The sequence below is a fragment of the Pseudocercospora fijiensis genome (assembly GCF_000340215.1).
Source record: "Pseudocercospora fijiensis CIRAD86 unplaced genomic scaffold MYCFIscaffold_9, whole genome shotgun sequence".
In the NCBI taxonomy this organism is placed as follows: Eukaryota; Fungi; Ascomycota; class Dothideomycetes; order Mycosphaerellales; family Mycosphaerellaceae; genus Pseudocercospora; species Pseudocercospora fijiensis.
This window is the reverse complement of record NW_006921540.1, coordinates 2,629,503-2,654,742: the sequence shown is the minus strand read 5'-3', so window position 1 is coordinate 2,654,742 and position 25,240 is coordinate 2,629,503. Positions and strand designations below refer to the sequence as shown.

The 25,240-nt window shown below is 47.9% G+C and overlaps 7 protein-coding genes across 7 annotated transcripts; 4 read left to right on the top strand and 3 right to left on the bottom strand.

Moving 5' to 3' along the window:
- The first annotated feature begins 141 nt into the window (after positions 1-141).
- On the top strand, positions 142-1,418 carry MYCFIDRAFT_212449 (uncharacterized protein). Its single transcript, XM_007932795.1, has one exon. It carries the CDS (start codon positions 237-239, stop codon positions 1,314-1,316), a length of 1,080 nt encoding a protein of 359 aa, XP_007930986.1. The 5' UTR covers positions 142-236; the 3' UTR covers positions 1,317-1,418.
- Positions 142-3,172, top strand: MYCFIDRAFT_209035 (uncharacterized protein; the record flags this gene model as incomplete). The annotated part of the gene is made up of 12 exons (XM_007932794.1): positions 142-1,351; positions 1,386-1,474; positions 1,502-1,947; positions 1,976-2,027; positions 2,067-2,194; positions 2,216-2,247; positions 2,275-2,359; positions 2,400-2,433; positions 2,459-2,615; positions 2,639-3,047; positions 3,086-3,098; positions 3,141-3,172. Exons 1-12 carry the CDS (start codon positions 1,341-1,343, stop codon positions 3,170-3,172), a joined length of 1,488 nt encoding a protein of 495 aa, XP_007930985.1. The 5' UTR covers positions 142-1,340.
- Positions 3,173-3,500: 328 nt separating this feature from the next.
- On the bottom strand, positions 3,501-4,304 carry MYCFIDRAFT_144859 (uncharacterized protein; the record flags this gene model as incomplete). The annotated part of the gene is made up of 1 exon (XM_007932793.1): positions 3,501-4,304. One exon carries the CDS (start codon positions 4,302-4,304, stop codon positions 3,501-3,503), a length of 804 nt encoding a protein of 267 aa, XP_007930984.1.
- Positions 4,305-4,827: 523 nt separating this feature from the next.
- On the top strand, positions 4,828-5,964 carry MYCFIDRAFT_31699 (uncharacterized protein; the record flags this gene model as incomplete). The annotated part of the gene is made up of 2 exons (XM_007932299.1): positions 4,828-5,689; positions 5,744-5,964. The coding sequence occupies 2 exons, from the start codon at positions 4,828-4,830 to the stop codon at positions 5,962-5,964; spliced, it is 1,083 nt and encodes a 360-aa protein (XP_007930490.1).
- Positions 5,965-6,067: 103 nt separating this feature from the next.
- MYCFIDRAFT_31433 (sexual differentiation process protein ISP4) lies at positions 6,068-8,820 on the bottom strand (the record flags this gene model as incomplete). The annotated part of the gene is made up of 5 exons (XM_007932296.1): positions 6,068-6,280; positions 6,335-7,634; positions 7,721-7,771; positions 7,823-8,291; positions 8,343-8,820. 5 exons carry the CDS (start codon positions 8,818-8,820, stop codon positions 6,068-6,070), a joined length of 2,511 nt encoding a protein of 836 aa, XP_007930487.1.
- An 879-nt stretch (positions 8,821-9,699) lies between these two features.
- Positions 9,700-11,476, top strand: MYCFIDRAFT_96811 (uncharacterized protein; the record flags this gene model as incomplete). The annotated part of the gene is made up of 3 exons (XM_007932792.1): positions 9,700-9,861; positions 9,912-10,158; positions 10,206-11,476. Coding segments are annotated over 3 exons (1,680 nt in total), but the record flags the coding sequence as incomplete, so codon positions are not given.
- A 3,594-nt stretch (positions 11,477-15,070) lies between these two features.
- On the bottom strand, positions 15,071-16,457 carry MYCFIDRAFT_205126 (uncharacterized protein). The gene is made up of 2 exons (XM_007932791.1): positions 15,977-16,457; positions 15,071-15,924 (listed from the first exon to the last, which is right to left on the bottom strand). The coding sequence occupies exons 1-2, from the start codon at positions 16,236-16,238 to the stop codon at positions 15,227-15,229; spliced, it is 960 nt and encodes a 319-aa protein (XP_007930982.1). The 5' UTR covers positions 16,239-16,457; the 3' UTR covers positions 15,071-15,226.
- Positions 16,458-25,240: the final 8,783 nt, after the last annotated feature.

Here is a 25,240-nt window from a genome sequence, read left to right as displayed (position 1 = left end):
GCATCTATGGGGTTGATGGTAGTGGCGATCCCTACTATCCAGCTTCGAGAAATGGTGACGATGGTGGATCATTTCCTGTCAACAAATTCTTCGGCGGGAGCAAATATCGTGGCATGGCAGTTGAACGTGGTGGTTTGGTAGTCCATCGACCGCTTCTGAATTACACCAAGGATGACTTGATCGCCATCTGTGAAGAATTGAACGTTAATTGGTTCGAAGATCATACCAATGCTGATATGACGCTGACCCTGCGGAACGCAATCCGTCATCTGCAAAAGCAGGACTGCTTTCCTGTTGCTTTGCAGACAGAGAATCTGCTCGCTTTGTCTAGCAGACTACTTCGAGGCCGGCAGAGGTATGAAGACCGAGCGACTGAGCTCTTCTATTCCATCCCAGCAACTCTCGATCTGGCTTCTGGCTCCGTCAGTTTCTCGCTTTCGCCGGACTTCAAGGCCGGAATGGGAAGTGCGAAAGCCGATCGCCATGTTCTCGCATTGCTACTGCGTAAGCTGCTGCTTCTTGTCGCGCCACATCGCAGCATCTTATTGACCGAACTGGACATGGGTATTGATCTTGTGTTCTCAAATCTTGGCACAGAATCGCTTGTGGGTTCACAATACCTGCACATCGCCGAGGTCAATATCCACAGGTCAATGACACATGAGGAAGGCAGAGCTCAATTCAGACTTCAACGCGCTCGCCCTATCAGACACCGCAGCTCAGACTTTGAGCTTTGCTGGCCGGAAGGAGAAGCCTTATTGGAGAGAGGCATCCGATGGTCACAATGGATATTGTGGGACAATCGCTACTGGATCCGTGTGGGCCATTTTGGAGAAATTTCCCCAGATCCAGGCCTCAAGATTGCAGTAACATTTCTGGACCCTGATCATATCGCAAAGACTGGCCGTAGCTTGCGAAGTTGGCAATCCAGGCTTTTTCACAGCCGGCTCCGTACTGTACCGAGCCTCGTGCATAACACCCTACCGGCTCTTATCACGAAAAGGCCTGTCGGCGGGGATGTTGGAACCGGCGTGGTAGAGGAAGACGTTGATGTCATGGCTATACCTACTTTACGATGGAACAATCCAAAGTACAAACTTTCTGATCATTACTGGCAACATGATGAAGAGATGCGGAAGAAGCTGAAATCGATACCCTTATGGGTGTGGGAAATCAGGTACCGGGAGGTCGACTTCAGTGGCAAGGAGCACAAGTTCGTGGACAGCACAATGAAGCCAGAGCGAGCAGCGGAGAAGGAGAGCGCAGAGGAACCAGGCAGTGGAGAGGAACCTCGATTGAGGCGTTTCTTCATCTAAAACGCACGGACCTTATCCTGCGTCATGCACATGACGTGGCGTCGAGGGTCTTCTTCGAGCTTTTGATAGCGCACTGACTCACCCTTTCCCCTTCTCTATACCATCACCAACACGCTTTCCTGGCAACTTCAACCTTCTCTTCCAGACACACAGCCAGCGTGGTCGCGCCTAGCCACCAAAAACAGCTATGGCCACTAGCGCAGACACCGATCTGGACGAGCGCATTCAGATCCTTCCACAAGAGCTCCAAGACATCATCTTCGACTTCACTCTTTCGCCTAATTCCGATCGAGTCATTGCCGTCACATCGAACTATCGCGCACCAAGTCAGCTCCAGATCTCGCGCAAATCACGCGATGTCGCTGCGGCACGCTACTACTCAAGCAATGCCTTCACATTCACAACAGGAAAAAACACGCGTCAGGAAGTTTTCTATTTCATCCAGAAGTGGGTGGCGAGCTTGCCACGCCTACACGCTTCGATGCTCCGCGAGCTTCGTTTACCAATGCTCTCCAAGAATGAGCTGCAACTAATATCTAGGCGGGCCTTCTCATCTGGTTTCGTCCTGCGACTTCGCGTGGACCAGATTCGATATTTAGTGAAGGAGAAAGGAATCGATTTGGAAGAAGAAGTGTTCAAAAATCCGGATGATACGAAAGATGGAGAGTGAGAGGAAATGGTGTAGCCTCAAAGATGCGAATGACGCGCGGGGTTTTCGCGGCTGAGGTGCTAGTACGAGAAATGGAAGAGTGGGTGGGATCACCACAGGGTGGTATTGTGGTATGAAGACTCGACTCGAATGCCGACGAGAAATTACTGCGAAAGAAGGCCGAGGCGAATGGTTCGAAGTGAACTTACGGTCAATGGCTTGGGATACAGTCTATAGGAATTCAATCTAGCGTTACACAGCAGCGGGAGCGGGAGGAAGTTGGTGTCGTCGGGCGTATGTCCTCTGCAGGCGGTCTCTGATGGCCAACATATTCGAGCCCAACCAACGATATAGGATAGCTTTCCCATGGAGCGAAGAACTTATTGATCGTAAAGTGACTTGATTCCACAGCCTTTGACGCTGAAACATGTCAGGTGAGCATGAAGCATGATTTTTCAGTAGAGCGCAGTCTGATTGTACAGTTGGCGACGAGGACGATCACAGGAGAAGGTAAGTAGCGCCTGGATGTACACATGCTCCCCAATAGATCAGAATGGACATCGCTACCCTTCTCTCAAAGCTGACTATTACGATAGGCCATGGGCTGCTCCGCAAGCTCAAGTAACTCCAGCAGCCGACCCAAGAACTTTGTCGCATCAATCAACATCTCGAGAGCTCGTTCTAAGACCAACTTATCCCTCTCCCGTGGCTATACCTACCCAATTGATAGCTCCAATACCAGCTCAGACCAGGCCGCACAACAATCCCTCGCATGCCCCACAGCACAGCACAGCGGTTCGGATTCATACGTCCAGCCCTACTACCCTCAAAGCTTGCAGATCTTTGTCGGCGACGACGGCGGAAATTTTGAGTACGCTGCTGTTGTGTTCCCTGGGTTAGTGCTGATTCTCGCAGATCACTATACTTATACTTACAGTGCAACCACGAACCGACGACACTGCTGCTCCTCCGCAACAGCCGACTTTTCTCGAGGTTCGGGAGCGAGTGCTCTAGCAGAACAGCGCGCAAGTGGAATTTTCCAAACCGTGAAAGCAGAGGGGCTTGACAGACATGATCTTATCGTTTGCTTGCGGCGGAAGTTTCCGGGTCCGAGCTGTAGAGATATGTTGAAGGTCTCGAATCGCTTTAAAGGGATTGGAGGTGAGCAATATCAGGTTCGGGTCCCGAGATACTTGACATCGGTTGATAGACAATGCTTCGTCCGTCTCCCGTATAGAGTGCTAATAGCGTCCATAGCAAGAGCTTCAGGAGCTTGATTTGGAGCGTATGAGTGAGGAGTCGGATGATGAGTCTTCGTCTGAATCTGCGGATGATGAACCGTCACGGCCGAAGATAGAGACTCGTGCACTCAAGAGTTCGCGTGTGAGGAAGTACGCTCCGGCTTCTGTTAGGACCAGGACTGTGATGCACAACCATCACTATCATAAGGATGGGCCTTGTGCTACAATGTAGAGAGAACACATTCTGTAGTGGGAGATGTCGCTTGGATTGAGTCCGGTTGGAAAGTGAACCGCTCATATTTGTACCTGAGCTTGACTGGTCGAGCTTGTGTCGATAGATGGATCAATCGTCACTGTCGAATCCGACTTCTCAAAGTCTGATGATGCCATTTCCGCCGCTTGCTCCTCCTCTGCCATCTTCAGCTGTACCTCTTTCGTTTTCTTGCTGCGCCAAAGGAGATCACTCCACAGCTTCTCCAGGTCAATTTCCGCCCTCTTCTCCTCAGTCATCAGCTGAACCACGATATGACTTCCACTTGCCCTGGTTCCAAACCCAATAATTTCCTCCTCCTCGGCTTCGACATCACCTTCGCTCTTCGGCAGCTCTCCACCTTCCACTCTTCCTACATTAACGCACACCCAACCTGTCCGAATACCATCATCCAATTCTGTACTCGCAGTAGACTTAGCGCCGACAGCAGACAGCAGTTTCGACTTCTTTGCTCTTCTCCTCATTTTCACTTTCAGCTCTTGGCGGCCCAGCAGGCCATCTGCGGTCGGTGTCAAATAGTACTCTGACCTCAGCCATCGACAAAGTTTGTCTGCTGAGACGTGGAGATGTTTCTCTGATCGCGCTGTCCCCACAATCATGAACAAGTTCGCTCCCAAGGCAGGTGGCGGATCGAGTTCTCGTAAATCCAATAGCGCCAAATCATCCATTCCTAGTTCGACGGACACTCGTTGAAGCAATGGATCGAGGAGTTCGGGTGAGTGGTCGGGTATGTCTGGTATCTTTTGTCGGTCGAGAGGATTGCCTTCTTGCTGTGCGATGGGTGGTTCGACTTGAAGATACCATGGCACATATGGCGCCTCTCGCATCGACTCTTGGACCAGTTCTTCGGACAATTCCTCGGCTTCTAGGTCTCTCTCTGCGTCTGCTTCTAGCTCAGGCACAGCTTTTATTTCCTCCTTGCTTGCTTCCGTTCTGGACATGTGGCTCGCTGGTCGTGAAAAGTCGAAATTAATATGGTTGAGAGAATGGGTATCGTCCTCTGCTGGTTGTATCCGTTCTCGCGCTTCGTTACATCTTTTCGCAGACGAAGCGAAAGTCCTGGGTGATATTCGTGGTGGTGTTGATGCCAGTGAGGATCCGCCGATACTTGCGATGAATGATCGCAAAACCAATTGTCTGCAATTTAAGCACGCAAGATTCCTCGCTGCCGTCGTTGGAAGAGCCATGATAGTGTGTATGTTGTCGATACATGAAGTCCCATGACACGTGAAGGTCCAAAGTCGATGCCAAGCCGGGAGTGTGATGCGGAGGACATGGCAACGGCATGAACCTCACCCTTACCCTTCATCCTCACACAACAGCGAGCATTGACTCGCTCAGCACTTGGCCATGTCGTCGTCGCGGACATACCAATGCCTCTCGTGCAGGCTAAAACAAAGTGTCAAGCAGGGAAGCAACAATACTCGACGCGCCTTTCACAGCACACCTTCCCAGCAAAAGCGCATCCGATCCAAATATAAATCGGTCAAAGCATCAAAAATGGGGCTCTCAGAATCGCGAAACCCAGAGATCGATGCTATGGAGGCTCATTTTAAACCGTATACGGCACGAGAGAAGAAGTTGCTAGCCATGAAGTACACTCCCGAGCAGATGGCAGCCATTGAAGCAGGAGAAAAGGCGATCCCGACTCGCGACCTCGTAAAGTACGGACGATTCCGAACAGATCCTATGCGCATCGACTACATTGACGATTTCGCTACTGTGCGACCTCTTGTTGATACCCAATCCCGCTACATCAAAGACGATGAGAGCGCAGAACTGCGAGAAGGCAAGCAGTTAGCAGGACGTGCAAAAGGGCAAGAGAAAGGCGCAGGTGATCGGCAGAAACCAGACAAGAAGGACGAACAGCCAGTCGATCCGCACCTGCTTCGACTAATGCAGCAGACCGGGATGACCAAGGAGGAAATTCGGAGAATACGAGTGAAGAACCTGGTCAGTCATCGTGTTGTGAATCAGACACGCATGGGCAAAATTCAGAGCTTGTACTTCTTAACGATAGCAGGGAATATGGATGGGATGCTGGGGATTGGTGAGGGCAAAGCGGCAGAAGATGAAGATGGACGGAGACAAGCTATGTATAGTGCGATTCGAAACATGAAGCCTATCCCACGGTATGAGGAACGGACGATATACGGGGAGGTGGAAGGCAAAGTTGGAGCGTCGATCGTCAAGCTGAGCGCTCGGCCACCTGGTATGTGCTGCTTTTCATTTCCCGGCTGAACGAGTTATGCTGACATTGGAATAGGCTTCGGCAATCGCTGTCAATCTCTCATCTACGAGCTTGCACGTGCTGCGGGCATATCGGATCTTGCTGCCCGAACTCCACGCTCTCGCAACAAGATGAACGTGGTCAAGGCAGCTTTCCAAGCTCTTACGAGCCAACGTCTACCAGAAGACGTTGCACGTGCACGAGGCAGGAAATTGGTAGATGTACGCGGTGTATATTACGGAGGACTTGTGCATTGATAGAGCGCGCTAAAGCCAGAAACTACTGCCGCATCGAACTTATCATGATCAATTTGTGCACAAACATGATCTTGATCATCTTCCAGCACCTCGACTCCCACACTCAGCTTGACCACGAAGAGGGCCCGAAAGTGCTATTCTTTCCAAGCGTCAATCTTGGACAACCGCCCTGACCATCACAGCCTTTCTCAACGATCGAATTGCCCCACCAGTTAACTTCCAGAGTCCCGTTCTTCGGCAATTCCAAAGCGAAGAAAATGATCAAAGCAGCAATGGCAATCCCGCAAGAGAATGCCGCACTGATGACATAATTCCACTACAATTTCCGTCAGTCAAAAAGATCATTTCTCTCAACACCGACCAAACTCACCTTCGACCAGAACGCAAGATAGCGTTTCCGGATATACACGAAAGAGACCAAGTTGACGTAAAGATTCGGCAGATGGAAGGCCAAATTGTACGGTGCTCCGAAAGACACGGGTCCCGTGCAAAAGACGACGGGATTGACGAGTCGAAGGAATGTTGAGCGAGGATACATTTTCCTCGCGGCCCAGTAGAGAAATACGAGGATGAAACCTAGAGGGAAGCCGAGGAGCATCATGTTATACCTCTGACCGTCTCCAAAGAGTTTCTTGGGACTGATGACGCCCCAGAAGACGGTGGCGGTGTAGTAGCCTTTCTGGTAAGGGCAGGTCATCCGGAATGGTGCCTTGGGGGTACAGACGTCTCGAATGCCGAGGATGAAGTTGTATTGGAGTGCTGAGACGAGGGAGAAGATGAAGGTCGCGACGACTTGTGCGCAGAAAGTGACGCGTTGAGGGATCTTGATGTAGTGTGCCATCTTGAGATCTTGGCAGAAACTCAGTGCTTGCCAGGAGGATAGGTATGCCCAGCACTTGAAGTAGATCAAGCCGTTTGCGTCCCCGGCATTGATGGCGCCGCCGATTATGTCTGCTAGGATGTTGATGGCCACTGGGATCCCCGTTACTGCTTGGATGATGCCGATTGGGATGATGAAGACGGCGGGCATGATCAGGCCATAGAAAAGAGGGCCGACGCCCACGCCGGTTGGCCAGCCTTTGAGAGCTGCGATTCCGAAGGCAATCGGGACCAGTAAGAGGACGATGTAATGCCAGTCTGGTACTTCCTTGTAGGATTGCATGAGTCGCCAGTGCACATCCTCTTCGATTTCGGTGTCGTCCCCTCTATGGAACACCTGGCGGTAAATGCCGCGAAAGCTGCGGAAAATGGTCTTTCTGTGAAACAGGTAGACGTAGGATAGGACGGCAGAATACGAGGCGAAGCACCAGATGTTGTACACGATGAATCCAGCCGAGAACCATGGCTGGGAGTATTTTTCGTAACGAGTCTCATCGAATATGTTCCCTTGGTTCAGGACCTTGGACACGTTATAGTTCTTTCCGGTATTGTCGAATGTTCCGTTCGAATTGATGGGAAGGTACCCCGTTTGCCAAGCGTTGCGAAACCAGATGATAAGTATCATGATTGCCGCCACGATGATGCCGGCAATTTGGTTGGCTATAGCGAATGTTGGCAAATACAGTCCGGACAGCCCGGAGCCTGTAAACATATTCCAGTCAAACGTAGGCCACGGGTTCAAGCCGACACCACCCGCCACGCCGCATACCGCATCAAGAGTGATATTGTTACTGTGATCCACCCATCAGCCGAGCTCTTGTAAGATCCAGGTGCTGCCAAAGACAAGAGAGAGAGGTTTAAAGCTTGTGTAACTTACGGGGATATCCACGTGATCCACGAAAATATGGAGAGAGCGGCGAAAAGATATCTGTCTTGATAGTCAGCATAAGTCGGGCCGGTGATGGACCTCTGTGCGTACCCCGGTAGCATGAAATAGAGGGTCATGCCCAATGTTGCCCATAGGAAGATCTTCTGTCTTGTCCAGGTGTAAATGCGTTTGAACGGTCCAGGAACCGGCTCATCTGTTTCCGAATGGAACGCTTTGATCAGTGCGACAAAAGGGAGATTTGCGGGCCAGATGGCAATCGAAGGAAATACAAGTAATCGGCGTAAGATACCAGCCATACCCAAGCCAAAGAAGTTGACGGCAATTGAGATGCAGAACTGGTATCCTCGACTACGTGCAAAAGACATGTTGAACCACTGCGGCATGGCTTGGACAGGAATGATGTAGAAGGTGTAGGGTGCGGTGAAGGAGACGTTGGCCATGATGGTAATGAGCATGTGCTCTTTCTTACTGAATGGGCCAGGATTCAGTTCGAATTTCTGACCGAAAACCGTGAAGCTCCAGTGAGGAAGGTAACGGGCGAAGAAAGTTCCCACCGGATCTGCAGTGCAAATGAGCTCATGAACACAACTTGCCGACTCTCTCTACCCACATGCAACCAACTGAGCCACGTTTGCAGAGATGGCGATGCTGGGATATCGAAATGCAAACAGGGTGTCGATGAAAGTGCCAGCGGCCGAAAAGACGATACCGATTAGCCAAGCTCGCAAGGTGGAGCAAGGCATATCAGGATCATCCGTCGGGTCGACATTCGCGCGCACTTCTGCATACGGCGAATTCTCCACAGCCAGAAGAGCTTCGAGCTTCATCAACCTGAGCTCTTCGTTCTTTTCTGGTGTATCTGTCGTCGGTGGGTTGGCGAGGAAGTCTTTGATCTGGTTCAAAGTGTCGCCTGAGAAGTTTGGATCGGTTTCATGCATGTACAAGAGCTCCTTGGCGATTTTGAGGGTTCGCTCCAGGGTCATATTGTGGAGTCTTTCCTCCAGCTTCAACGTTTCGTCGGCGGTCGTTTCCAGCTTTCGATCACTAAAAACGAGGATATTAGAGGTCTTCCCGGGTTTCTTGAACATTAAGTCGCGACTGACAATGGCGGAGCAGCGAAGTGATGCTCATCCTGAGCTTGAGCACGACTTGATACATGACGGCGACGAGGCTTCTCTTCCAGCGCCTGCTCGTGATACACCGCGGGCTCTGCCATCGGTTGGATATTGTCGCCCTTCTTCGACATACTTGCAGTCACTGGAGAGCAAGAGGTCACGTATTGCAAGTGGTCCAGATATCAAGCTTGACTCGCCGGCCGCGAGAGTAATGCCGGCCATTGGCAAAATATAGCAACTCTTCTGGGGTGGCATGCTGGAGCACAAGGATCAGACTGGCTTCGATCCCATCGATCAGGTCGACAAACAACGAGGCCTGAAATTATTGGGGGTCCATTTCTTGCCGGGTGGGCTGCCTCAGCCAACACGGAGCGCGTGTAGCATGTTATCCGAGTACAGTGGTATTGCAGTGGCGAGGGTAAGGTAAAGTGGTAAATACCAAGAACGAAGGTCGCCAAACAACGTTTGGAGCGAGTACACCCCCCCCCCCCCCCCCCAATAGAACTAGATCTACCGATTCTACCCTTGCGAACCCCACCTTGACGTCGTACCGCGCTGTTACCCTCCCTCGATATGGGCTGCGACGATTGATATGGCACCTGGCACGGCCGAAGCATCTGCAGATAGATATCCCTATCACGATACCGTATACCGCAGTACACCACACCACGACATTGATGCCGTATCACACAATGCGTCCCGCACGGCCCAGCAGCAAGCCAAGCAGCTCCCATGTTGCCCTCTATTCCGCCACTCATCGAGCCCATCCACAGGAGACATACGTAGAAACGAGTAGGCCACTTTCCCTCACCTGGCAGCCATCCACGCTCATGTCCGTCCTTTATTCTAGCCTTCGCCCCCGAATCCTTCTATGGAAAGTTGCGCCAGCTGTTCTCCCATCAAGTCCTCCAGACACAGCTGCACCAGATCAGGAAGCAGGGCAGCTACTATGCGTGGAATCTGAAATGGAATCCGAAGTACGACATTGGCAGGCTTGAGGGTGGGAAATGCGCGGTATCTGAGCGTGCTCCTGCGGTGGCAACGACTTTGCTGAGATCCTGCAGCTGACCGGCAGCCCCATCTCCCTCTTTTGGGACTCCGACGTGGCCAAATGGATGGAAGCAGCGTGTTACTTCCTCGCCTCACCAGAAGGACAAAGATCCCCTCATCGCAGAGAATTCGCGCTGGCCATCGAAGAATTGATTGGCATGATGGAAAACGCACAAAGTTCCGATGGCTACCTGGGCACATACTTCACCGTGGTCGATCGCAAAGGCAGGCTACAGAACTTGAGGGATATGCATGAAATGTGTGAGTTCGCCTTGATCCGGCTTGGGTCTCAGGCTGATCTGAGATAGACTGTTGCGGACATTTGCTTGAAGCGGCCCTCGCCCATCATCAATATACCCGCTCGACCAAGTTTCTCGACATCATGATCCGCTACGTGGCACTGCTGATGCAAATGTTTGGACCCAATTCAGATCAGCGTCACGGCTACCCTGGTCATCCCGAGCTTGAGTTGGCCATGGTCAGGTTGTATAGTCGAACTCAAGATCAGAAGCATCTTGAATTTGCTCGATATCTCGTGGGCACCCGAGGCCTCATCGAACCGGACCTGGGAAACCGTGCCTTTTTCGTATGGGAGGCGGAGCAGCGCCAAGACAAGTATTATCATCGAACAATGGAGAGCATCACGGACGGACGATACCACCAATGGCATGCACCTTTGAATGAACAAAAGGCTGTCGTCGGACATGCAGTTCGCGCCATGTATCTGCTCACTGCCGCCGCCGATCTTGGCGAGAACTTCTTGGACTCTGCTAGAAGGCTGTGGGACGATACGGTTGACAACAAGATGTATTCCACTGGCGGTATCGGTAGCGACCCGTCAATAGAGGGCTTCTCCGAGATCCCTCACTTTCTTCCCGATTGTGAAGATGAGGGTGGCTGCTATGCAGAGACTTGTGCCAGCATTGGTTTATGCATGCTGGGCGAACGTCTCTTGAGTCACCGGCTGGACGGCCGCATTCGCGATGTCATGGAACGCAGCCTTCTAAATACTGTGTTAGGCGGAGCCAGCCTTGATGGCACGCGTTTCTTCTATGCAAACCCCTTGGCAACCAGCAAAACTGGAACCACAGAGCGATCCGACTGGTTTGATTGTTGCTGCTGTCCACCGAATCTTTGTCGGACCCTCGGATTACTTGGGGGCTATACATGGTCGGCGGAAATCGTTGAGACAACCATCAACCTCAACATATATCTATACCTCTCCGCCGCCAGACGCATACCTCTACCACCATCCGGACAGAACGAAGCTGTGGTCAACATGGAGAGTGCAATGCCCTGGGGCGGCAGAACTATTCTCACCTTCTCCGCGCCAGCGGATTGGCAATGGAACATCAATCTGCCTATTCCCAGCTACGCTGTGAACTTCAGCGTAAATGGAGTTCAAGTTGGCGGCGAGACTCCTACTGGCTTCCAAAGATTGTCACTGCCCGCCGATGCCAAGCTGGTCATCGATTTCGACATGCCAATCACCCTGGAGTCTCCACACCCAGAAACTCACAAAGACGCTCTGACCGTCATCCGCGGACCACTTGTCTATACCGCAGAGAGCTGGGACAACAAGGCGCTTATCAAGCAATGTGGCGGCTTTCATAACATTGGCCTGCCGGAAAGTGCTCACTTCGAACAAGATTTCGTAAACATAGGGGGCCATCAAATGCTCAGCCTGACAACTCAAGACGCTCGTGTTCTCGCACTCGAGGGCAGAGACGATATAGGTTCTACTAAGATTGTGTCTGGTCGACTTGGATCTCGTGCCAGAGTCTGGCGCTCGGTGCGCGAGCCTTTAACCATGATACCGTTCTTCGCGAGATGCAACCGGCAGAACTCTCAGCAGCTACGAACCTCTTTCCAGAGAGTAGCAGAAAGTGATAAGGACCGACGCGTAGATAGCGAGCTTTGAAAAGACCCAGGTCTTGTTGCTGGGTTTAAACCCTGCCTTTCGAATTCGAGCTCAATTCCTTTTCGATGAGGAGCTAAGCCCTCCTCTCTTCTTATGTACAAACTGCCTCCTGCATTGCACGACACACCTTTTGTCATGACTTCTTCTCGTCCCTCTCCACTCCGGCCTCAGACTCCGACCTCAACGGCAACTCCATCAGCTCTGGATCCAGCTCAAAATCCACAAAATCCGTATCCATGATATCGTTCATACTGCTCACAGTATCCTCCACCAACTCAAAAGCGTTCTCAGCCGTGGGAAACGCTCCATCATCAGGCCAGTACTCCGGATCGACTACCATCTTCTCAAACACATCCTTCTGATTATCCTCCACTTTCGCATTCCCTTCGACCTTAGCTGCAATATCCGGTGGCGGCCTGGCGGCTGGTAATTGCTTCCTTCGATTGAGTCCCGACTTGCAATACGAGCATTCGCTCGGAACGACCAATTTGTGACTGCCATGCACTATGGTGTAGCAGTATGACAGCATCCTCCCGCGCGGACAGGCGCGAATGGGAAGAAGCTCGCCGTGGCCACAGGAGCACCAAATTAGTTCTTGGGTGCACATGGAGGAATTTCGGGGGCAGGGTTCATGAACGGAGGTTCCCTGCGCTGGAAGGCTCGGTAGGACGACGATGGACTTGTTGGGTGGGTTTGATGGGGGGTGGGGTTTATGTTTGTGGAGAGCAAACTGGACAAGCAAATCACATGCATGGCTCGGTGCAAATCTTAGAGGGCTTTAGATCTTTGTGGGACTTTGGTGATCTTGTCTGCGTGCGTGCGAGATCCATGGCTTTCGTGGATTGCTCCAAATCGCTGGTATACACGAGGCTGTTCTGTTAACGCTTACTGGCGGCCTTTCGATTACCGTGCATTAGGGTAAGCGTGGCAATACCAGGAAAGACAACAAATGAGAGCACTGCCTCGAGTACTGCCTCCAGACTGGAGACCTCCACACAATGTTCTGGAATTCGCCGTTGCAACACTGGCGGTATCAAGCAACTCAAGATCGCCAATAACGAAGGACGACGTGACTACCAATCACCAAAATATGACTTCTGTCTGCAAATGGCGTGGAACCACGGCTGCAGTCGTTCGCGTCCGCAAAGTTGCGCCCTGAATACGCGATTTTGTCCAAGTCACCAATGCCATCGCCATCGGAATCTTCTTTGTCGACACCTGCCTCTGTGAGCCACGTCGAGCCGCACTTGGAAAAGATAAACAAGCACTATATGTATAGTTTCGCAGTAGGCGATTAAGAACAAGTACATCCAAAAGTCGCACTATCCCCTCCTCCGACTACATCAATGCAACACCCTCCCCCGCGGTCCCATCCTCCCCCTTCTCACATTATTCAACAATTCCAAAATCTCATCTTCAAGATCCTGCTGCGTCGCATTTTCCACCCCAAGAACATCACGATCCTCCTCAATCTCAGCAGTACAACCCTCACACTTCCTCCTAACCCTCAACTGACAGATCCTAGGCCTTCTGCAAGTCCAAACACACTCCTGTACGTGGATCGGAGCGTCGCGATGGCCGCAACGGTAGATGAGTTGGTGGATGTAACACATGATGAACGATCCTTGACTTGGTTTGGGAGTTTGCTCGTGCCGGGAGAGCAGAGTTTGTATTTGTGTAACTTCCTCACTTCATTCACGACGTCGCTCGCCAATCGATCGATCTTCACGGCCGCCACGATTTCTTCTCCTGCCTCTCCTGCCTCTCCGCGTTGGCTGTCCGGGAACGAAAGGCTCGATTCCTGTGAAACAATGGTAGCATATAATGTCGATGGGGAAGAATTGGGTGGCAGGGTTTCTGCATTTTGGATCGTGTTCTTGAATCAATGTTGCTGCTTCGAGATGTTGGCATGCGTAGACGATCTGGGAGTAGTAGCACATACTTGATAGGATTTGGTTGAGGAGAGGGTGCAATTTCCCAAACTCAAGCAAAAGTGCGAGAAACGTGGTGCAGATGAGATGAGATCGTGAAGAAGTAATGTGTCACCTTGACAATGCCATGTGCATGTTTGTGAGATGTAATGTTTGCTGGGAGCAAGCAAGCAAGCCAGGTGTCTGGCGACATTGATGTGCTTCGCCATTGTGCTGAATTCCCGTTGTCTAGAGCCGCGACAAAGGTCTTTCACTTCTCGTTCGGTGCTGGTGTAGCTTCGCAAGGAGGCACCGTCGAAGTAGTGCTCGGTCCCGGTGTGGCTGAGCAAGAAGTCACCGTCGAAGTACCAGTCGTGTTGAAGACCGTTTGAACACCACCCACGCATACCTGCCACTTCAGTCAGCATCGCCACTTGCCTTGGTGAAGCATACTTGCCGGACACAATCCAAGCCAAGGTATATAGCTTGTGCTCGTGACCAAGGACTCGCAGCCATGACAATCAACACTCTTGGTAGCGGTATAGTTATAGATGGTTCTGGTGCAGCCTGAGCAGTCTCCGATCGGAGGCACTGTCAAAGTCGTAGGGCACGGTATTGGTGTAGAAGTGTATGGCTGTGCTGGTGGAGGAGTTTGTGGTGCGTCAGGCGAGTCGTCGGCCCGCCTTCCTATGCTCGCTGTGCCCAACGACGTGAGGCCGGCAAGAATCATACCGAAGACCTTCATCGTGGTGATGGTGCTGTGGATCTTGATGCAGGACACGCAGAGAAGATGGCTCGGAAAGTCGCTGGGACTGTGGCCGTCGTTGTCGAAGTCTCGCACTGTATTTCTACCACTCTGAGTTGAAATGGAATGGTTCTTTGTGGAGTTGGGCGAAAGGCAGTGGACGTGGACGTGGTCGGTGGCACAGAAGTAGGGAAGGCGTCACTATTTCGTCGGGTGGCAGCTGCCTCGCATTCTTCACACCATGCCTGCCTTCCCTTGTGCACATTCCCGGTACGTCTGAGGTCGAAACAAGCAAGCACCGCCAGCCATCATCGATGCTTGTGCAAAGGCTTGTCCCAATTCTGCACGCGATTGCCGGAATACGAAGAGCTCGAGTGCCGCCAATGTGATGCAAGATCTCGAACGCGTTAAAATAAGACCAGATGTCGTCGTGTCTTATTTATAGAGATCGTCTTTTTACTTGCCCACAACTTAGTCTGGCCACCATTCCCTGGCTGTGTATCCTGGCTAAGGCTAAAGTTAGAGTTTAGATAGAATAAACAAGGATGTGTATGCCGGCTCTTCCGGGGTAGATTGAGTCGCTGTGACGACGTTCGTGGTGACGGAAAAGCATGACACTGTGCTGGATTATCGTTATCTGGCTATAGTTGCGATATGTTGTTAGTGAGCGTTCTCGAAGACAGCCAAAACCATAACGCCTCGCTAAGCTATCATTCACGTAATTCGCGTACACGGCAGCATCTGTCCATCTGATCATCGTGGCCTCTGCGGTCTTGTGGCATTCGGCGGTCTGTTGTGTAGTGCAATAGGCTGTTGCTGTTGTCTAGAATTGAATGCCGAGCCCACTGGCTGTCCGTCAAGCTCTTGGACGGAGATGCCGATCAGACTCTTGTTCATGGCATGGTATCTTTCTTGGAATGATTGCAGGTGATCTGGTTTGTGCTGCGGAGTTGTTCGTCCGGATATTTGCACGATCTCGGGCGTGACAGTTCGGAAGCTGCATGCGTCGCTATTGTCTCGAGATGCTGGAATGAAATGCACCGCAGGTCGTGGAGGCGGCGGTGACTTGAAGTCATCGTCCGGGAGCTGGTACATCAATTTCGGTGTCCTTGCTCGTTCCTTCTGCCATAAGAAAATGGCAGCACATGCGGCAATCAGAAGTGGTATAGCCAGACCAATTCCGAGGCCTGCCATTTGTCCTCCGGTATAAAGTGATCCGCTCGCACATGCTGAGGAGTTGGGCGAAGCAGAGGCTGAAGCAGACATGCTTGCCAGCACTGGCGCAACCATAGCCGCAACCTGTGCCTCTCGCAGTACAAAAGACGCTCCTCCTGCCATGGGAAAAGTGTTCGAGTCTTTCTTACACGCTGTGCCGTCGAGACCACACACGAAAGTGCTCGCGCCATCCGTTGTTGCACATGGTGTGAGCGGTATGCTCGAGCCCGGTGATTCTGCTTGCTGGTCAGTTTCCTCCTCACTTGCTAGGAGACATGCTAGGCGTACTTGTTGTGCAGTACGAAGCACATGCTCCACTCTGCCATGTCTTATCTGTGCAGCTCCCCCTGCTCACGATACCACTTCCAAAACACAGCCCATTGTCCAAGCAGAATGAGCTCGCAGCGCAGCATGATGAATCGGAACCTGTAATACAAGGCGTGTCTGAGGAAAGCGTTCCATCCGGATAGAAACACTGTTGGGCATGAAGCAGCGGTACTGTGAAGATAGCTACTGCCAGAGCACGGCGGAAGCTGTAAGCGAGTGACATGGCCGTTGGTGGCACCGGTAGAAACAGGAAAAGTACCAGAAAGATGTGCCAGACATTGGGTGAAGGGCCTCCTTCACTGGGAAAAGAGCGACAGAATCAAGGAAACAGAAACAGTGAACAAAACGAGTTGTGTTGCATCTCGACAAGGACGACGATGCACGCCAAAGGCTACGGAGTCGTGGCGACCTCCTTTGCGCTGTCGACCAAGCCCATTTTGCCGAGTTCTGAGTGTGATGAGGAGTTCGGGGGAGATGAGAAGGCTTCGAGACTCATATGCGACGTTTCAGACCTTACCCGGGTGAGCTGTAGTGGCTTGCGCTTGGGCGAATGCAGAGTGCGAGAGTTTCGCAACGGTCGATAGTCTTCCGAATTTGGAGCCTGTCGTGTCTATAATCCAATCTTCAATATTGTGGCGCTTATTAGCATATAACCTTCTGCATTAGCGGCCGCTACAATAAGTGAATTGGATAACGAGGTGTGTCTTCTAATATAGTTATCGTATCGTCGCAATCTCGGTAAAAGCGTTCTTAGCGCAGTCTCGTAACCTTCGTAGACTTTAGGTAGTAGCTTTAGGTATAAAATGAGGTAGAAGGTAGCGATTATAACGGCTCGTTCGTCGCTAGTAGTTCGATATAAGAGATAGCTATAGGTCTAGTCGCTCGTAGACTATCGATTGCCTAGCAAATTTGTTAGTAAAGCATAGAATCTTAAGTAATCGACTAGTCTTAGTACTCTTAGCTAGAACTACCGCCTAATTATTCGCAATTGCCGGACATATAATAGGACCTAGAGACACTCGATAAGCTCGCGGCGGCCCTTAATCTACCGCTAGTTATTAAGGTTAAAGTAGAAGGCAACTAGCGGTTTAATAATGCTAAGACATAGTGCCTTATAACTAGCGCTATCGACAGGTGTAAGAACTATAGCGAGAGGGCCGATTCTAGCTTTAAGAAGGGACTGTTTATAGCGGTAGTAATAGTAGTAAACCTTATCGTTATATAGGCCTAGCGGAAGGCTCGTATTATAGCTACGTCTATAAAGAACAAGCTTACTGCCCTTAAAGCAGACTAGAAGATATAGCATAAGATGCTAGCTTAATCTAGCTTCGGTATTAATCTAAACACTAGTTGTCTAACCGCTCCGGACGATATTATAAAGGCTTATATTGCTATCTATCTAAGGGCGAAGAAATTCCTAAAGAAGCCGCTTCTATTCTTAGTTAAACTAGACTAGTTATTTGGTGTTAGGGCTAAAGAGGTTATACGTAATTAGCATATAACTAGGCCGAGTGAAGCTAGGGTCTTAGTGCCTTAGGCAGGGCTTAGCGCTTAGCGTTAGGCTAACTCTCCTACCTTCCTCCCTCTTCTCCTAGCTTCTTATCGAATACTACTTGTACCTACTACCACCCTATCTACCTGCTAATATACCCTTCTTATATAGTATTCGATCCACCCTTTAAGGGTAGCAGCTAGATAGTTTTTATTTTAAGCTTTTAGCGGTATAGCTACGAACAAGACTAATCTAACTATATTGCGCCCGAAGAACGGGACCTATACGTACTATTCTATCGAAACAACCGTACCAATCATTAAGTAAGGCCTTCTATACGGCCTATTATACTAAGTTAATCGTACTAGACTAATACCTACTAATTCCGCTATATCCGCATCTTAGGGGCTAATAATATATTATTAGTATTACCCCCTATTACAATAGCCGGCTCGTTACGAAACAACAACCGTACTGCCGCTAGCAGCGCTAGTAATAACAACGCTAGTAGCACAGTGCCTAAAGTGCCTACTAAAGCACCTACTAAAGTGCCTACTAAAGTGCCTACTAGAGCACCTACTAAAGTGCCTCCTACCGGAGAGCCTATTAAAGAAGAACCTGTAATTCTAGGTAACGACCTAGAATTGCCTGTCGACGACATTCTTAACAATATTATTAACCGTCGATATAGCTAACTAGCCTTTAGGCCCTAGCTAGTAGCGAGACTTTAAGAAGCTACCTAAAACAGGCTTACTGCCCTACGTTAAGAACAATAGCTAAAGGATAATCTCCTTAAGATTCGCCGCCTATAGGAAGCCCTAACAACTAATGCTAAGCTAACGACAACAAGTCCTCCTCTACCCGTCCCTACTTAAAAGAAGGATACTAAACTTAAGGACTATACCGTGTTTAACGGCTCTAGTCGAAAGCAATATAACGATTATATACGTAATTGTAAGCTTAACTAGCGAAACGTACTAAGGGCCCTTCTAGATAACTACTTACTAGTCGTCTATACTATGCAATATATTAATAGAGACCTAAAACGCACCTAGGATAACTATTTCGACTCCCTTACTAATTAGACCGCTATTTAGTAGCAGACCTATAAGACTATTATGCTAGACACCCTTAGAAACCCTATACTAAGGCAACAATATGCTTAGGATTAGTACCTTCGAGCTAAACAAAAGACTAATTAATCGGCTCGTTTATTTAAGGCCTATTTAAAGACCCTCGAGGACGATCTCCCGGCTAAGACTAATTCTATATAGATCTCTAAGATACGCCTAAAACTTAGGTAGGAGCTTATCCTTAAATTGGACCGCCGTCGTATATTCGAATAGGCTAATCTAACGCGCATTCAATTTATAGTCGAAGTGGAAATAGCCGAACGGGCTATTTAGCTCTAATAACGACTAGAATCGAGGATCCGACTAGCTAGCACTAACCGCGGCAATCGTAGTAGCCGCGGAGGAAACCAAGGTTCCTACTATAATAACAATGCTAACAATAGGAACAGTAACGACCGTAGAAGAGGCCGTAGCCGACGGCTATATAGAGGAGGCCGCGATAGGGGCTATAGAAGGGGCTCGTATCCCTATAATACTAACCGCTCTGCTAATAATAACAATAGCTACGGCAGTCTACTAACCGGGTTAAAGTGCTTCAACTATAATAGCACTAGCTATCTACTAGGCTAATACGACAAACCTAAGGATTAGGCCCGAATCGACCGTGCTACCGCTAAGCACCGTAAGCACCTTTTAGCCGCTAATGCTACCCCTGTCGGTCCTTCGAAAAAAGAGTAAGCGCCGTACTAACTGTTAGCCTTGTACGGCGTAAGACTATCGACATTGTGCTAGCTATTATACGTACCTATCTCGTATCGGATATATATAGAACCAACTATAAGACTAAGGTTATACTAGATCTAGGAAATTCAGTTAGTGCCCTTATTAGCTATCGCCTAGCTAAGCAATTAGACCTTCGATAACTGCCTAGGACTGACCTGCCAACCCTTGCTTAGTTTAATAACGCTCGGCACTTGACCTACGGAGCCTACTATATCTATATAGCTCTAAAGGACGACCTCGGAAATAAACGCCTACTAAACTTTACTGCCTACGCGGTAGATATAGACAGCCTCCTATCCGACATTATTATTAGCAACCCTATTCTTAAGTACTATGCTATAGTTATAGACTTGGGCAGTTAACAATAGCGATTTAGGATCGCTAGGAAAGAGGATATTAAACACATCGATATTAGCGAGTGTCCTAATAATATTAGGGTCCTGTTTATTAGCAACCTGACTCCCGCCTTAGCTAATCTAACTGCCGACCTGCTCGGTAGTAACGACGATGAACTAGTGCCCCCTAATAGCATAGATCCTAAACAGCTTGAGCGTATACTAGAACCTATTCGAGAGACCTATATTAATGTGTTTAAACACCACTTAGTATCGACATTGCCTATATTCAAAGAGACGGATTATAAGATTAATATTATAGAGGGCAAAGAGGTCCCTTTTGGACCCCTCTATAACCTTAGTAAACGAGAGCTTGCTATATTGCGTAAGTACCTAGAGGAAAACCTAGCTAATAGCTAGATACGGTATAGTAACAGCCCTACTAGTGCCCCTATCCTGTTCGTACTAAAGAAGGATAGTAGCCTACGCCTCTATGTCGATTATCGTAGGCTTAATGCTATTACTATTAAAGATCGCTATCTACTTCCTCTTATTAATAAGACCCTCGATCGCCTTTCTAGTGCTTACTACTATACTATATTAGACATTAAGGATATATACTATCGCATCCGCATCCGTAAGGGTAATAAATAGAAAACAGCCTTCCGTACCCGCTATAGCTATTTCGAGTATCTAGTTATACTATTTAGGCTAGCAAACGCCCCTGCAATATTCTAGTCCTATATCAATCGGGCCCTATTAGGCCTATTAGATTACCTCTGTATAGTTTACCTAGATAACATCCTAGTTTACACGCACTTACCTAATATTATAGAACACTAGGCTATAGTACGAAAGGTCCTCGACCGCCTACGGGCCTATAGCCTATATTGCAAGCCTTCTAAATGTACCTTTGCTGCTAAGGAGATGTCCTTCCTTAGCTTCTTCGTATTAACTAAGGGTGTTAAGGCTAATCCTAATCGAATTAAGACTATTACTAAATAGCTAATACCTACTAGCATTAAAGAGCTTTAATTATTCCTAGGTTTTGCTAACTTCTACCGTCGATTTATCGAAGGTTACTCGCGGTACGTAATGCTACTAACTAAGCTTACTAAAACCAAGGCTAACCTAACTAGAGAGTTTAAATAGACTAATAGAGTATAAGCCGCTTTTGACGGCCTAAAGCAACGCTTTACTAATGTCCCCTTATTGCACTATTTCGTACTAAGTAAGCAGATCCGAATTGAAACTAACGCTTTATAGTTCGCTATATTAGCTATTATGTTACAGTAGGCTAATAATACCTATTAGTACCCGATTGCCTTCTTTTTACGGAAGATAATCGATATAGAACGTCGCTACGAGATATACGAGTAAGAGCTCCTAGCTATTATCGAGGCCTTTAAGTATTGGAGGCACTATCTCGATAGTGTATAGCATACTATTTAGGTCTATACGGACTATAACAACCTCCGTAGAATTACGAAGGTTACTAGGGTTATAGGTCGATAGGCTAGATAGGCCGTCTACCTCGCTAGGTTCGATTTTAATATATTACATCGGCTAGGCGTAAGCAACCCTACTAATAGCCTATCGAGGCGACCTAATTACGATAGCGGGACTTAGCAATCTATTAATTCATTGTTTCTAACCCTATAGTATAAGATTGCTATAGCCCGTATTGTTAATAAGTACGCGTAGGATAAGCGGCTTACCGGACTCCGCGACGGCTTAAAGTATATTAATGCTCTTGCTATATTAATAGTGCGTATTAAGGCAAGAGCTAAGGACATAGATAGGAGAAGTTATAATAACTCCCTAGTCGATATCGCTATATATAGTAATAGCGATTAAAGCACTAATATAGTTAATCCGGCTACTAGTGCTATTAGATGCATATAATACGTACCTCGTTTAATAGCGAGGGTGCTATTAAATGACCTTACAAATAGAGATAGTTAATCGTTTATAGATAAGCTGTTACAGGCTTAGTAGAGGGACGCCTTTGCTGCTAAACGTATAGACAAGCTTATAAGTAGGCGAAAGACTCGATCTAGTAAGAGTAACAACTAGTCGATCGATAACAAAGGTTATTTGAAGTTCAAGGGTAGATACTATGTCCCCGCTAAATATTCGATCCGATAAGAACTTCTTAAGCGATACTATAATAGTAAGCTTGCCGGTTACTATAGTATAGAGAGGTCGTACGAGCTACTATCGCGTATATACTACTAGCTAAATAGTAAGCGGGACATAAAGGACTACGTAAACACGTATGCCGTATATTAACGAGTTAAGGCACTAAAGCATTAGCCTTTTAGCGAGTTGTCCTTATTGCTAATCCCTTATAAGCTATTTGCAGAGCTTACAATAGATTTTATTATAGGTCTTCCCCCTACTAAGCGAAGAGGAAGCAAAGACATCTTTAACGCTATCCTAGTCGTTATAGACCGATTTACTAAGGGCGCTCGATATATCCCGGCGCGCAAGGATTGGACTACTATTAATATAGCAGAGGCGCTATAGACTAACATCTTCTGTACCTATTAGGGGACCCCTAAAGGGATAGTCTCTAACCGAGGCTCGATATTTACATCTTATTATTAGAGTAAGATTTGCCTGTAGCTAAGACTCAAGCATCGCCTGTCTATAGCATTCTATCTACAAACAGATAGTTAAACCGAAAGGCAGAATGCTACGCTATAGTAGTACCTGCGTAGCTATATTAATAAGAACCCTAATAACTAGGTTAATCTCCTATAGCCTACAGAATTCGTATATAACAACAGTATATACTTATCTACTAAGGTTTCACTATATATAGCTATAATAGGCTAGAACGCCGCCTTACTATAAGACCTATTTACCTCGCTCGAGGCCGAGCGTAAGGAAAGGGAAGCGCGTCAAGTACTAATACCTAAGACGCTAGCGGCTATTAAGAGGGTTTAAAAGATGCGAGAAATTCACGCTATAATAGCTAACAAACTAGCAAAGGCCTAGGCCTATTAGAAGGCCTACTATAACAAACACTATACGCTAATAACCTTCAAACAAGGCGATATAGTTATGCTTAGTACGAAGAACCTCCGCATCCGCAAACACCTATTACCTAATAGCAAAACACGCCCTAAACTAGCACTAAGGTATATTAGTCCATTCCGCATTCGAGAAGTTAAGGGCTCCTCCGTATAGGCCTATTAGTTGTAGCTTCCTCTTTATTACACTATCTATAACACCTTCTATATATCCCTCCTTAAGCTATATTACCTGCGCGAGGGGGATAAAGCCCCTACTAAACACGAAGACATACTAGCGGATAGTAAAGAGCTATAGTCTATAGAACGTATCCTAGATTATCGGACTAGGCGAGGCAAGAAGGAGTACCTCCTAAGATAGCAAGGCTATTTACTAGAATAGGACTTATAGGAAGCTAAAGATTCCTTCGAGGATATAACCGAGTTATTAGATAAGTATTAGACTAGCGCGAAGAATAAGAAGAAGGCTAAGGGCCTATAATGTCGCCTAGGATTAATACTACCCCTAGGGTGCTATTAGCTAACTAATTAGAGACAAACAATTGTTAGCAATAAAGGACAATAAGACTACGCTAGGCGCGCTACGACGCGTTAATTAATTAATCGTATGCTCTTTTAAGGACTCTACCTCTTTACTAACGCGCCCTATAGGTCCCTCTCTTGTTCCTTTATTCTATCGAGGCCTCGAGGCCTAGGCGATCGGCGAGGGCGGCGTCGCGCTTATAACGGTACGGCCGGCGCGGCTATGTTAGTAACGGTATTGCGGAGTGTGTTGTTAGTAGAAGGAGGAGATTAGAAGCGAGGTGAAGTTAGCGCTAAAACGACTAGCGCCGCTATTATTAATATTACTTGCTATTATCGCTGCGCCTATAGACATAACCTTACCTATACTACGAGCCTAAGGTACCTTTAATTAAACTTTGATTAAAGCTTTAAGCCTATTAAAGGTTTGATTAAAACTTTGAGGCCGAGTTAAAACTTTAAGCCGCTTAAAAGGTTAAGTAGACTAATAGACTAACTAACTAAGGGCAAAACTATAGAGCTAAGCTAGCCAGGGTCGATCTTACGGACAATAGGTTACTCCTCGATCTATCTAACCCTTTAAGCGAGGCGAACCTCTACTACTATACTTATAATAGCCTTTACTTATAGAAACTAGACGAGCTGTGTTTTTTAAAAAGATAAGATAAGATTAACACTTAAAGGCTGCCAAACCTAGCTAATTAGGGCTAGCGAAACTACGAACAATAAGAACAATAACCCTCGGAAACGGACAAACCCTCGGAAGCGGACATTGCTAGGTCTTTTAAGAGTAGACGCAAAGAACTCGATACGATATTACTTAGAACGGAGGCAGTGCTACAATACCTCGTACGTCTACCTATTATAGTAGGGAAGACGCGCTCGTATCGTAATTAGTCGAAGGCCTTTAATTCTTGTAGATATATATTACTTTATAGTTTATTATATATAGAGATAGCGCAGTTAGAGTTATATATTATATTATTAGAGGTAAGGTTTAACATAGTTATATAATTAGGTAGTTAAGTGTTTAATTTAGCGCGGGCTAAGCAGCTTATTAGACCTACTAAGTTAGTAGCAATAGAGGTTGAGACTAGGACAAAGACCGGCTACGAGGGCGCGGCCTTTAGAAGGGAAGCGTATATTAGGGCCAAAGAGGTTACACGTAATTAGCATATAACTAGGCCGAGTAAAGCTAGGGTCTTAGTGCCTTAGGTAGGGCTTGGCGCTTGGCGTTAGGCTAACTCTCCTACCTTCCTCCCTCTCCTTCTAGCTCCTTATCGAATACTACTTATACCTACTACTACCCTATCTACCTACTAATATACCCTTCTTACATTTAGCGATACAACTGCTACTAGAGAGTACGTTTTATCTATAGAAGCGATGCTTAATAGTCTAATTCTACCTCCTACGCTAGCAGTATCCGATCTAGCTATTACGGCAACCGAGAGTAAGGCGGATACGCCGAAGGACGATATCTATACTCGAAAGCAGGTAATCTATAATGCTAACGTTAAGGCTAAGCGTCGTCGATTAGAGTCTTAGAATCGGACATAGTAGTCTATCGATAATATCGTCGCGGCAATATATCGTACGGCGGAGATAATAGCAACACTACTGCTACTAGTACGTACGCTATCGCGACTCGTATTCTCGGCGGAATTCGTCGCTAGATACGAGGAGCTTTAGGACCTAACTTTAAGGCAAAAGCGACTGCTATATCGCAAGATAACGACGGCAGAAGATAGCGGTATAGTTAATATCTTTCTCGGTACGCCGTTAGACGCGTAATAGGCTATGTCGATAGCGTTAGTTAAAGAGTTCTTTAAAGAGTTTGAATTATTGTCTTAAGCCTAGAAGTGTTAGATCTGTTAGCTATTCTCGAATATAGCTTTTTTTTAATATTATTGTATCGCTAGCTTTTAGTGCGGTTTTAGCAAGATCTAAGATTCTAATATAAAACCGAGTTTCGTAGCTAG